Source organism: Haplochromis burtoni, unplaced genomic scaffold, assembly GCF_018398535.1.
Source record: "Haplochromis burtoni strain Fernald_Lab_line unplaced genomic scaffold, NCSU_Asbu1 Contig_22, whole genome shotgun sequence".
Lineage (NCBI taxonomy): Eukaryota > Metazoa > Chordata > Actinopteri > Cichliformes > Cichlidae > Haplochromis > Haplochromis burtoni.
The window spans coordinates 3,306,107-3,318,606 of record NW_024582383.1 but is presented as its reverse complement, the minus strand read 5'-3'; the positions used below and the strand labels follow the sequence as shown (position 1 = coordinate 3,318,606).

The window sequence follows — 12,500 nt, the reverse complement described above, 5'->3', positions numbered from 1 at the left end:
ACCTATCAGCTGCCTCCAGAGTCCCACGGGCTAACCATGCCTGGTAGGGCTCCTTCTTCAGCCTGGTGGCACCTCTCACCTCGAGTGTCCACCATTTGGATTGGGAATAACCACCACGACAGGCACCAACTGCCTTGCGGCCACAGCTTATTGCAGTGGCTTCGACAGTGGAGATGCTGAACATGGTCCATTCAGACTCAATGTCCTCAGTCTCCCTCAGACTGCTGGTGAAGCTCTGCCGGAGGTGTGGGTTGAAGATCTTGGCTGTCGGAGGGGTGCTTTACTGAGCTTCAGGTCCTGGAAGGGTAGAACATATGAATGTCCCATAGCAGCTAGGTTCCCTAACTTTTGGTAGCTGTTGAAAGGATAAAGTTTTGGTATATCAGTGGTTAGAAATACCATTAATACTTTAGTATTACCTTAACACAAAGTCAGGGCTGACCCGGGACCATTGCTGTGAGTCACAGCATGAAGGTCCTTTCACAGCAGACGCATTCACTTCTAACTGAGAGCGCAAAATTTGTTGCGCTGGCCGCTGCGCTGTCGTTTTCTTGCTGCAGCTCTGCGTGTACTAGATGCGCCTGCTCCTTGTCGTTTCTGTCTCTGACTTTATGTCCTCTACAGGAGTTACTGTTGTTTTATCTTCAAATGTTCAATAAAAACATGTATCGCTCATTCACAACGAAGAAAGCTTTGTAACTATCCTACTACTGGTGTCTTCCTACATACTAGTGAAGACTGTGTCATTTCCACAATGCTGCTCCTTCTCGAGGTCCACAGAGCCGTTAAAGTCTCTGGAGGTCCCTGTGTGAGCTCGTAAACCTGTGACACAAAATTCATCGGACTCGGACACGCACAGACTGTTTTCCTTCGTGGTGATGAAGGAAAACGCTGGGCTGGCATGTAAAAGAGCATTTATCCTTCCAGGACCTGCAGCTCCGTAAAGCACCCCTCCGACAGCCAAACCCATCTGTTCTCTGATTGGATTGTTTCATTTGTGATTGACATGACATTGACCAATCAGCTGAAAGGAAGAAAAATCGGGTCAAAATTCGTACTTGTAAGTTGAAACTGTCACACATCCAGGGAACCAGACCGCAGAGTTTTACACGTAGACCTATGCAAACAACACTGTAACTCATGTAAATACTTTTACAAACACAAATTCTCATCTATAGAAGCACAAACATAACATTTTAACATGTTTAAAGGTTACAAAACTCAGTTCACAACTAAGCATTTGATTTACAAGCACAAAAGATTTATGACCACAGTTTGACCACAGACATGGTCCTAACATTTAACTTACAGTGCACACCTGCCTTAAATGTGACTGGTTGTGTGTTCCCTCTCGACTGCAGCAAAACAGAGATGCGGCAGCACATGACAAACCTCTGCCATGCAAAGTGCAGCTGCACACACAGTGGATCCCTTTCTGTCCTCCGTGCTAATGTGTCACTGTTATTATTGTTAGGAAACAACAATGCAGGGACACATTTTGCACATATTCACTACTAAGAACTGGGAATCTGCATTCACCAAAGTATTCACAACAGGGAAAAAGAAATATTAAATACTTACTTCCTCCTTGGTCGCCCTCAGTTGTTCTCTTACTGCCTCAAGATCAGAGAGTGCTTGATTTTTCTCCTTAACTGTCATCTCCAACTTATTTTGCAGCACTAAAAAAAGCAGCACAGTTAAACAATGTTGTTGTGCCCTGACTGTACAACTGTGACATTCTGTGGGTTAACCTGTGTTTGTTTCGTCAAATAAGAACATTTATTATGTAGAGCCAAACCTCTTTGAAACGCTGATCAGCTTGGTTCTAGTCTTTTTGATAATACCAAATGATTGAAACAGAGTAATTCATTCATACTGGTGTTACATTCTCGTTTTTTAGTTTGTGCTTATAGACCGTGCCTAACAAATGTACGAGACCAGCTGTCATACAAACAAGAAAACACAAATACTTCAAACTTTGTCAAAATTGTCTCTGAAACTAAAACTTTATTAGAGCTTATGAGTCAAATAAGAATGCTTCTTTGAGTCGGCGCCCAGGACTTTAGCGCTTTAACCACTAAAACTTCCTTTTTTGAAGTTCAGCACTGCAGAAGTTTTATATATATACATATATACATATCTATATATATATATATATATATATATATATATATATATTATATATATATATATACATGTAATTATAGTTGTTTATATATTTTTTGTTTTTTATTTTTGTAAAACAACAAAATCTTAATTTCATGGACAACATAAACACTATATTTCAGCATTAAAAGGATCATGTTGAGCTTTAGTGGTGAGTTTAACCATTAAAAAATACTCTTTTAGTTTAATTTAGTGCCGCTGTGGCTTAAACCTGTGCTGTGCCGATACGTTGGTTAAGAACTGTACGTGTCCAAAAATGTGACAAATGGAATAAATCTTGAAATAAAGACGTGTTAATACAAACAGCTCACAGCAGGAACAGTCTGAGACATTTAAACAGGGTACTTAAGCAGAAGAAGGTCGCTGACACCAAAAGCTGTTTCAGGTACAGATGGATTGCCTTCTGGTGAGCAGAACGAGGATTTCGTGTCATGAAATTTTCAAGCGAAATACTGAAAATGATTTGAACAGATGAACACAATCGGTGTGATGTACTTAGCTCAGAACCTACGAGAACTCGTTTGTTTGGCTGGGATCTACAGAAGTCTGTAGCCAAATATCTGGTGTTTCATCACAGGGGCTGCTTTGACTAGCTGTCCATTAACATGCAATTATGAATTTTCAAGATAATAAGCCCACAATCTTTGCAAAAGTCAACTTATTTCAGTATTGCCTGTATCACAGCATATTATTTGCAAATGACATGATTATCTGTCCCTTTTAATGCCAACGACATGAATGGAAAAGCATCATCGAGTATAAATCCATTATCACCGGAGGTATAATTACTGTTTGACTAAAGGAACTGACCATGACGTGAGCCAGAGGCAGCTGGAGGAGAAAATACGTCTGCAGTGCTGAACTTCAGACAGCTGAAAACTCTCAGGACATCTGCCAATTATTTTAAGCACACGTGCGCAACACACCTAATATTTTTTACTCTAAGGGTGTAGACGTTATACTCTTCATGTCATCTGTAAATTGAATTTTTGGTGAAGCTAAATTTCACACTGTGATGGACGTGGCAATGGGGCGGGCTTAAACCCGTCGGGGTCTGAGACCCAGCATCTTGAGTTTGTTTTTTCTGTTCTTGACTTCCTATGTTAGAATCATGTTTTATTCTTGTTAAGGATGTAGTTGAGTTATTGCATATTTCTGATTAATGAGAAAAATTCTGGCAGATTAGTTTGTCTTAGTTGAGTTTTAGTCTGGTTGATGTTTGTTGCTTCGTCATGTCTGCATCTCCATGTTTCCTGTTTTATTTTGAAAGGTCCATTGTTCCCCTGCTCAGTGTGTTTAGTTTTGTTTCCCCTGTGGCGTCATGCTTCATTCTACTTCCCTCCTTCCCCTCCTGTGTTTAAGTCCTCAGTGTCAGGTCGTCTGAGTGTTTTGTTACCACTGTTCATGCTCGGGGTTATTCCCCGTCTACGTGTTTCATGTCTCCTGCCACAGTTTACAGAGTTCGTTTAGTTTTCCCAGTTTAGGTTTCAGTTCTCTTGTTTTGCTTCGTGTTTTTGTTTGTTGGCATTCAGTCCGATAAAACGTCTCTCTCTTCGTTACCTTTCGTCTGCTTTTGGGTCCGCTCCATAAACACGACCGAACCATTACCTCTAGAATCCAGGTAATTTGATTTCCACTCATTCAAATATGTGAGAAACTATGTGCCACGTGAAGACTTTGAGTAAAGTCCTTGTAAAATGAAGAGTCAAACACAAAGCACATGGATTCCAAACTAGATTTCACCTCAGTGGTACATTCCCGTCTTCATTCATCCATCTTCTAACCCAGAGTTTGTCTTTGCAGTAACTTATCACTGCCAGCAGATACAAGTAAATGTACCAGTGCACAAGTGCTTTCACAGCTCTCCTTGTGACCAGTGAACACATTCTTGTGTTCAAATACTCTTTGGTGAATGAATGAATGCTGTAGGTGAGGTCTGTCAGCACAGTGTAGGCTTTACTTTCTACGGTACCTGAGATGGAGGTGCAGCACTGAGGAGACAGGCAGTCGTGGCTTGATGCATGCAGGTCCTCACTCTCTTCTGCTTCATCATTGAGGTCGATGTCAGCGATGGTCTCAGGGCTGATGTGAGACAGCAACATCATACTCTTCCTCTTCAGAGAGCGGTTCTGCCTGTCCAGCTGTAGCATGCAGGCAAAGGAAGTGTAATGTACTGTCAGAATAAGATCATAAAGACACCAACTGAAGTTCAACACACCTGCAGTCAAGTCCATAAGTTTTTGGACAGAAGTACATGTTTTTGGTAATTGTGCCCTTGCACACCAGCAAAGTGGACTTTTAACATTAATTAAATACAAAATACTTTTGTATTTAATGCAATACAAAAGTATTGCATTAAATATTTAGGAAATACAGCCACCTGAATACATCATTTTACGTTTTCTCAAGAGTAACTGGACTGACTGACAAGCTGTTTCATGGCATTTTAACTGGACAGTGAGGACAGTGAGGACAGTAGGCCATCGCTGGGCTTGAACACAGATTGCAGTGCCAAACTCAGCAAGAGCAAAACATCTGAGACCACAGGAGGCAGCTCAAATAGATTAGAGCAAAATTCTTCTCTTAGTTAAGAAAAACTCCTTCACAACATCAAACCAACTCAAGAACACATTTCAAGGATTACCAAGTTCCACAGAGAGACCTTCATGAACATAAATATGCCCATAAATGCAACAGCTGATGCTATGTGTAGAAATGCTTTGAACATTTGCACTTTAGTCACGTCTTCATCGTTTCACATAATCGGTGGCAAATTCATTTTACAGGAAACAAAGTTGAGCTCAAATCATATTTTGCTTGTTTTCACCAAAGTACTGATACTTCTATTAAAACAATATCTAGCTGCAGTAAACTGTCCTGGTAACGAAGCATTCATGGAGTTTTATACGAGGTAGACAGTAGACTGTAGACCACCAACATCTAATGAACATAAACACAACTCGGACAGTCCACTCACAGAACTGCAGTACAACATGGCAGCACCACTGTAGTAGGAATAACAATTCATTTTAGCTGTTAATATTTTCACACTCCGTTATAATCATTGCTACAGGAGTGTGTGCTTCTCTGTTGAAGCATTATACGTTATTAGCATTATATATATTTATATACTTATATATATGAATTAAGGAGACCAGTGGCAAGTAAAGCATGAATGAAAGCCATGGCCGTGGGACTGATGCCTCTTATGCACGCTTCTTGATGTCACCTGAAGGAAGAAAAGCCCCTAAAGGGAAGAAAAAAGTAAAGGAAATAGAAAACAGGAGCCATGAAAGAAGCATTTATTAATGGCATCCCGGTGAGAGCGGATTGCAGCAATTCCATCTTTTGATGACACCCTTCAGACGACAGCTTTTTTTCTGAAATGCAATCAACAATACATAACATGGAATCACATTCTTCTGATAATAATCTACAATCGGTGAAAGATGTACATCTAAAATTACATACTTAGGTGACTCGAGGCTGACATAACAGTCGGCTAGCGCTGTCTTTGGAGGTCGCCATTACAAAGTCACAGCCTTGATCATACAGCAACACAAAAACATTAAGCATCAAAGCCACATTCTCCTCTGACTGGTTGTAAATTGCTAACCCCCTCCAGCTGCTTTTAAATCAAAATGTTGACGAGTTAAAGAATTGCTCTAAACTTTGGCTTCTTTCAGAGCGGCCTTGGAGATATTTGTTGTGCAAAATTACCATCATTGGGGACAGAAATTAACATAGAGTTTAACTTGCCATCGTGGTGTGTTCCAGCTCTGATTTAAATGCAAATGAGTAATAAACGCACGTTAACACAGTGTGCACAGGAATGGTGACTTTGGAGTATTGCTGCTGAAAGGCCAGCGTAATGTTTCATACTCAGACTGTACTCTGCTTATGGATTTATGGTGAACAAACGTGATGCTTTTAACATAAGTAAGTTAATAATTAATAAATGGATTTATTCTTTGAAATAGCTAAGGACTATTGCTGTCCGCCCCACGCACCCACAGCACAGGGAGTGTCTGGTTATGGACGTCGCTTTATATGAAGAAAGAAGCCGTTAGTGAAGCAGAGCGAGCACATCAAATAAAGCCTGAAGGAGAGTCGTTACTTAGACCAAGCAGCCTTTTAGCCAGAAATCATAATTCCTTCCTGAAATAGCACAGTGCTAGCTGTTAGCAGCCGCTTCACTGGACAAAGCCTGAAACATGATGTCTGTTCTGTGCTCAGTCAGCTGAAAGTGGGATTCACAATAATCCTGGACAACATTTCAAGACAAATACAGTTTGTCACATCTGATTCTCTGTCATTAGTTCCAAAGTATGCTGTTCATCTTTGAAACGTTTATTTTACAAAACAAAATTTAAAAAGTAAATTAGGAAGAAAGGCAGCTTGTATACGACTAGTTAGAGTAACACCTACTTCAGATGCTGCAGTGCAAATCTACGTACTGCAGCTGCTCGTGAGCCTCGTAGCTCATGTGGAGACTCAGCAGCACTTTTATTACCTCATACTCACGTTATCTTTTTCTACTCTGGGAGGGGCTCAAGCTTCACTTGACCAATATAATGCTTGTAAATATCTCAACTTTCTAAAGCTGGACTCCTGGTAACCGCTGGTTACTGCTGTTAATGCAACTGGAATAGATTTATTTTATTTGACTAGTAAAGTTATAGAAGTCTGTTTATCAACAGTGCTTCATGAATCTGGAGAAAAAAGGCTACTTCAAAACGGTAGAGTTACAATTCTAACTCTACCAGAAGCTTCTTCAGTTCAGAACTGAAGAAGCTTCTGGGATGAGAGGTGAAACGTCTTCAAGCAACTTAAAGAAGTCCAGGCGCTTTTCTTTCCAAGCTCCTTAGACTACGATGACCTGGATGACTGAGAACCTTCACAGACATGTTCTGAACTTTTGATTGAATATTTGACTAATGTAAAAATTCAATATATGCATAGGCAAGTTTTAATTTCTATCATATCTGTATCATATTTGCTACGGTTGGTAAGTGTGCTGTGCGATTTAAGCTCCGGGCTTCCTGTGGTAACACAGCTGGTACTGATCTTTGGTAAAGATTCAGCAGGGAGGCATAGTTGGCCTGTTACAGCAGATGACAGAAGCTGAGCTGATCCTTAATCATAGGAACTGTTGATCACCTGAGGTGGGACAATATCATCCACCTTATCTTTGTCACCCTGAGCTACTCATGAGGAGGCGAGCAGGACTCGCGGGGGTCAGCAAACACAAGGAGTCAGATATGTTTCATGGCCACTGCTGAAACATAAGATTTCTATGATCAATAAGAATATCTGTCTACTGCTCAGTGCAGTAAAACTCCTTTAATATAAACATATAGACCTGATGTAACATTAACATCAAATATTTTAATACTCAAATGACACTAGTAATAATTTCATTTGTTATTTGCTGGTTTAGAGGTTAAAAAACCTTTTAAACATAGAGACACAATTAAGTAATTAAGTGAACAAATGAGTAAGTGATAATGTCAGCAGATGATCAGTGTGTAAATGGACTGATTCTTCCCCTGAAGCACTCAAAGCGCAGCAGTCACTCATTCACACGAGCGCCTTTTCTGTGCTTAAGTGCTTTTTATCCAACGTTCACACACAGTCACACTCCCATGGATGAAACTCGGGGTTATCCTTGCCCAAGGATATTTGGGATCGAACCAGCAACCTCGCGCTTAGCAGATGACCTACTCTGATGAAAAAGCCCACCTTCACTGTAATTCTTCCTCAGTCTCCAACTGTCCACACTCGCGTCCAACCAGGTGGACTCTGAGGGCTTTTGTGCAGAAATTGAATGAGAAATGATTACTGTGATAAGTTCAGCACCAGTGGGCTGCAAAATCACTATGTGCCAGACTCCCCCACTTTCAATCACAACTCGCATTTTGGCAAGGACTCCAAAAAATTGTGCTGTGAATCAGAAGAATCCAACGCAATTTTCTACACTGAGCCGTGGGGACAGGAGCGGCGGCAGAGGACCAGAGAGCGCTGTGATTGTAACCCTGCGCTCAGATAATGTCATCACAAATGGCTGATTGGACTCTAACATTCACTTAGGAAAGCCGGTTTAAACCAACATTATTTTATTACTTTATTCTTCTCTTGTTTTACTTTAATGACACCGTTTTAGTAAATGTGAAACTGAATCTGAGCACGCATAGGAAATTAGTTCAGACCTGATTTAACTTAAGGTGAACTGTACCTTGGAGGCCAGCGCTTCAGCACTTTCTCTGCACGTTCGCTCAATCTCCAGGTTCTCCTGGATGGCGCTGACCTCTTCAATGACCATCTGAGAGACTAGAAAACACAGAAAAAGACAAGATGAGGGGAAAGAGGGGAAACGGCTTTTTCAGTTTCACGTAACAGAACAAATAAAAATAGTAAAATATGACAAACATCACATCCTACAACACCGATGTGAGGGAATTTCATGACTAATATCTGTCAGTGTTACACGTGGTTGTTAAATTCTAAGCTTACACACTATTGGATACATTTGTTACGATGCTGTTTTAAAAGCTCATCATCAGTTTTGAATGTTAGAGTTAGTGTTTGTATTAAATAGTATGACTGTCAAATGTATTAATAGCTATCAATATTTTTCTGGGTGTTGCTGTCTCCAGCACCTCACAGACTCGGTTAAGAGGACAACAGGTTATTAAAAAACACAAGTCAGTGTTTAAACAAAGCATATGTGTTAATTTTACAAACGAGTCATTAGTATTGATGAAATATGAAAGGCTGTACTCATGTGAAGAAGAACTTTAACATCAACTCATGAACAAAAGGTCGTGATGGAAACAAAGACAACAATTAGGTTTTTCTAAAGGACGATGCATCCCTGCAGCTGACGAGAGCGCCGTAACACTCGACACCTCAGCACTGAATGACCTCATTAGAACGAGACTTTACACCGAACCTCATATTTATTTATGAGCTCATATTCAGATTATTTACCCCGTTTTTTATTTTCTTCATCCGTGTCTGATTGAATAGACGAGGAAAAGGATAGAGAACCAGAATATTAATAAAGGGGAGTGTTGTGCAAGTATTTCAAGGGTGGACATGAGCTTCTCTTTACGAGTCATGACGTGTGATGCTACAACTCAGCCTGGGTGGGAACATTTAATTCTTTACTAAATGGTGACAAGAAGTGATTTTTAATTGATATTACCTATGACAATGGCAAAGGAAATACATGACCAACACATTTACCGCTAACTGCGTTCTGGGTTTAACGCTGGTCCCGACTCATGTAAAGATCCACACAGGCCATGTTTGGTGGAGAAAGCAGGAGCTCACAGCAGAGAGGAGCGTGGGAAAGCTTTCACTGCACACTGCTTCTATGTAACAATAGCAGTTACGCTAACATTGCTGGAGTTTTCGTTTTCTTTTCTTTTCTTTAATTGACATTTAGGAATAACTGTACAAAACCATCAGCTTCAACAATTTGTTACATGTATTTTTGCTTTTTTCTGTTTTTAAACAACTAAAATATCCATACAAAAGGAGGGAAAGAGAAAAAAGGCATGTAGGGAGTGAGATTTTACTACCATTAATATAACTAATATATCCTCTAATATATCTTCTAGTACTTAACAAAGTCAAAATCAAAATCTGGCCTGCGTTTTTTTATATAGTCCATCCATTTCTTCCATCGTGATACAAACAGGTCCTCTTATAGTTCATATCTGCTGTCATGTTCTCCATCCTGTAAATGTCCATTGTGATGTCCATCCACATGTTCATAGCTGGGCTCTCAGGAGAAAGCCATTTTTCTGTGATGGCTTTTTTACCTGCTGCCAGTAAAATATTAAACAAATATTTATCGTTCTTTGTCCATCGTTCTGATAAGTCCAAAAAATTAAGTTTTACTTCCCAAAGGTAAATAACCTCCAAATATCTCTTGTATTGCTGCATGTATTCCCTTACAATACGTTTTAATAACATGACAGTCCCAGAAAATATGATAGTGATTTGTGCGGGTTACCTTCATAGTGAGATTTTTGGTGAGGTGGAATAAAATATCTTATCAGGCTTTTCCACCCAAATTCCCTCCAGCTCTGTGAGCTGCTACATTTCCATATTGTTGTCCACTCTTCCTCCTTTATCTCTATTCCTCCCTCCATTTCCCATTTTGTTTTGATATATAGGGTCGAGTGTAATTTCACATTTGTTAATCCCTTATAAAGGCCAGATATAATGCCTCTGTCTTCATTTGAACTGTATGAGCTTTTAAGGAGTTTTATTCTTCTTTTGTTTCCGTTCTGCTTTTTTGATCATGTCTGGTTTGATCTGTGAGGCAAAGTCCTGAAAACAAGCCAGAAACACTAAAAACAATCTCAGCACGCTTACCTTTTTCCTTTGGGTTTTCAAGTTTTCATTCATACAAATATAAATGTGCTCTGAATAATGTAAACATGTCGACAGTTACCTGGATGTAGAGTCAAGAGGGTCTGTGGGAGTTGTAGTTGGCAGAAGCTGCCTGCAGCAGGGATGATTACAGGAAATGTGTCAAACCCCCCAAAACGAGACTTTTAAAAATAAAATAGTTTGTGTCCCACGTTGTACATACTTTAGTCTTAATTTGAAAGTTTTACATGAAACCTGTTTGGCGTCTGTCTTTTGTCATGTTTGTTGTGTGTTCAAAGCTTCCAGGAAGTAAAAATAAAGTGTGGATGAATAGTAAAGGTCAGATTATCGATGCAGAGAAAAGGTTTGACCTGTACAGCAGAGCGTAAACCCAGTGACAACACCCTGGCACCACTAAAGACACTGAAGGTGATTTATGAGTGTAACTGAACATGCAGCCGTCCGACTCACTGTCAATATGAAACTCTGTGATTAAACAGTTTTAGTAAAACATTGGGAACAAAATCTGACGAAACTCCAAACAGCAACGTTTCAAGCTGCAATCGTACCTCGGTAGGAGAAGAACACCCTAAAGACTGCCCTGCCACTTAACTAATTAAACATTACAGCTGAGTGAGGGAGAAATTAAGCATTAGTGCCACTGCTGTGGGCAATTCCTTCCCCCCGGTGACACCTAATTAAGAAGTTGATGAACGTCAGCGCTCTGCGATATCCACTCTGCCGTCCTCCGTATCAGGCGCTCAATAGCACTTAGCTGCCAGTTTTCTTCCTCAGCCTCTTCTCTGTCGCTGTCCAGACTCGGCAACCTACGAGAGGGCGCCTCGAACTAAATGACGTGTTAATTATAATTACTGGTAGCCATGGTAAATAAACAGCGCTGGAAGCGTTGCAAGTATATGAGCACGAGTCCACAGGGGGCTCTGACACATCACAATTGGCATTCTTAATTGTGAGTTTCAGCCTCCCCATCATTGTCCCTCCATCTTTCCCCCCCTCTTTTTCACGCTTGTCTTTTTTCATCCCGCTCTCAGGAACGACAGTGATTACCCCTGTGCCGACGTGCTACATAATGGTATCAGCGCCGTCAACGGAGCAGTGAATTAAATTGTATCTGCAGCCGCTGCGAAGCCTTGATGAGGGGGGCAGATGCCTTTGTGGTGTTATCATTATAACACAATGGTCATGTTGTCATCAACCTTGCCATCGCCAATTGAAAAGGCACGATTGTGTGTTGGGGGCTTTTCGTCACATCCTCCCACAGCCCCAGCTCCCCGCCACCCACCACCCACCCAACACTTCTGCCCCACCCCCAGCCGTTTCGTTGTGAATAGGAGCAATTTTCTAAGAGCTATGAAATCACGTAATAGGTCCTAATATGCAGCTGCTTGGCACAGTCAGGCAGCCTCTATTAACGCGTAAGTCAAACACAATATGTGTTTTGGCTGGAGAATCACTGAATACATGAGTACAGGCCAGAATTATTCAGATGAAAATCCACACAACTGTCATGGCTACAAAGACAAACTATTTGCTCCATCCTTTGACATGTGGTGCCCCATTTCAAATTCTGTCTCCATTAAAGTGGTCATAGCAACCTGTAAGGAAAATCAATTGAATGGTGCAGCGGAGCACCTGAAATGTGTTTGCAATCCCGGGAAGCGATTAAAAGCTCAGAAAAGGAGCTGGGGATGCAAGGGTGCCGCTCACGTGCCATTATCTGTATCCAGGCTCGTATTTCCACAGCTGCGATCATTTTCAAACAACATAAATTTATTACAGTGCGCCATCTTACTGGTAAATAGGCCCGTTAGTTTAGCCTGCAGCTAACTTTTCCAAGTGTGAGTGACAGAGATTAGGGCTGCCACGATTAGTCGACTAGTCACGATTAGTCGACTATCAAAATCGTCGACGACTGATTTAATAGTCGA

The 12,500-nt window shown here is 40.8% G+C and overlaps 1 protein-coding gene across 3 annotated transcripts in view; it reads right to left on the bottom strand.

Annotated features, from left to right (window-relative positions):
* The window catches only part of shtn1 (shootin 1), a 40,155-nt gene that overhangs the window by 14,142 nt on the left and 13,513 nt on the right, over positions 1–12,500 (bottom strand). For all 3 annotated transcript variants that reach the window (XM_014332009.2, XM_042218713.1, XM_042218712.1), the window contains 3 exons: positions 8,402–8,496; positions 4,139–4,307; positions 1,582–1,679 (listed from right to left, as the gene is read on the bottom strand). In XM_014332009.2, coding sequence (XP_014187495.1) covers positions 1,582–1,679; positions 4,139–4,307; positions 8,402–8,496 — 362 coding nt within the window. The remainder of the gene's footprint in view (positions 1–1,581; positions 1,680–4,138; positions 4,308–8,401; positions 8,497–12,500) is intronic.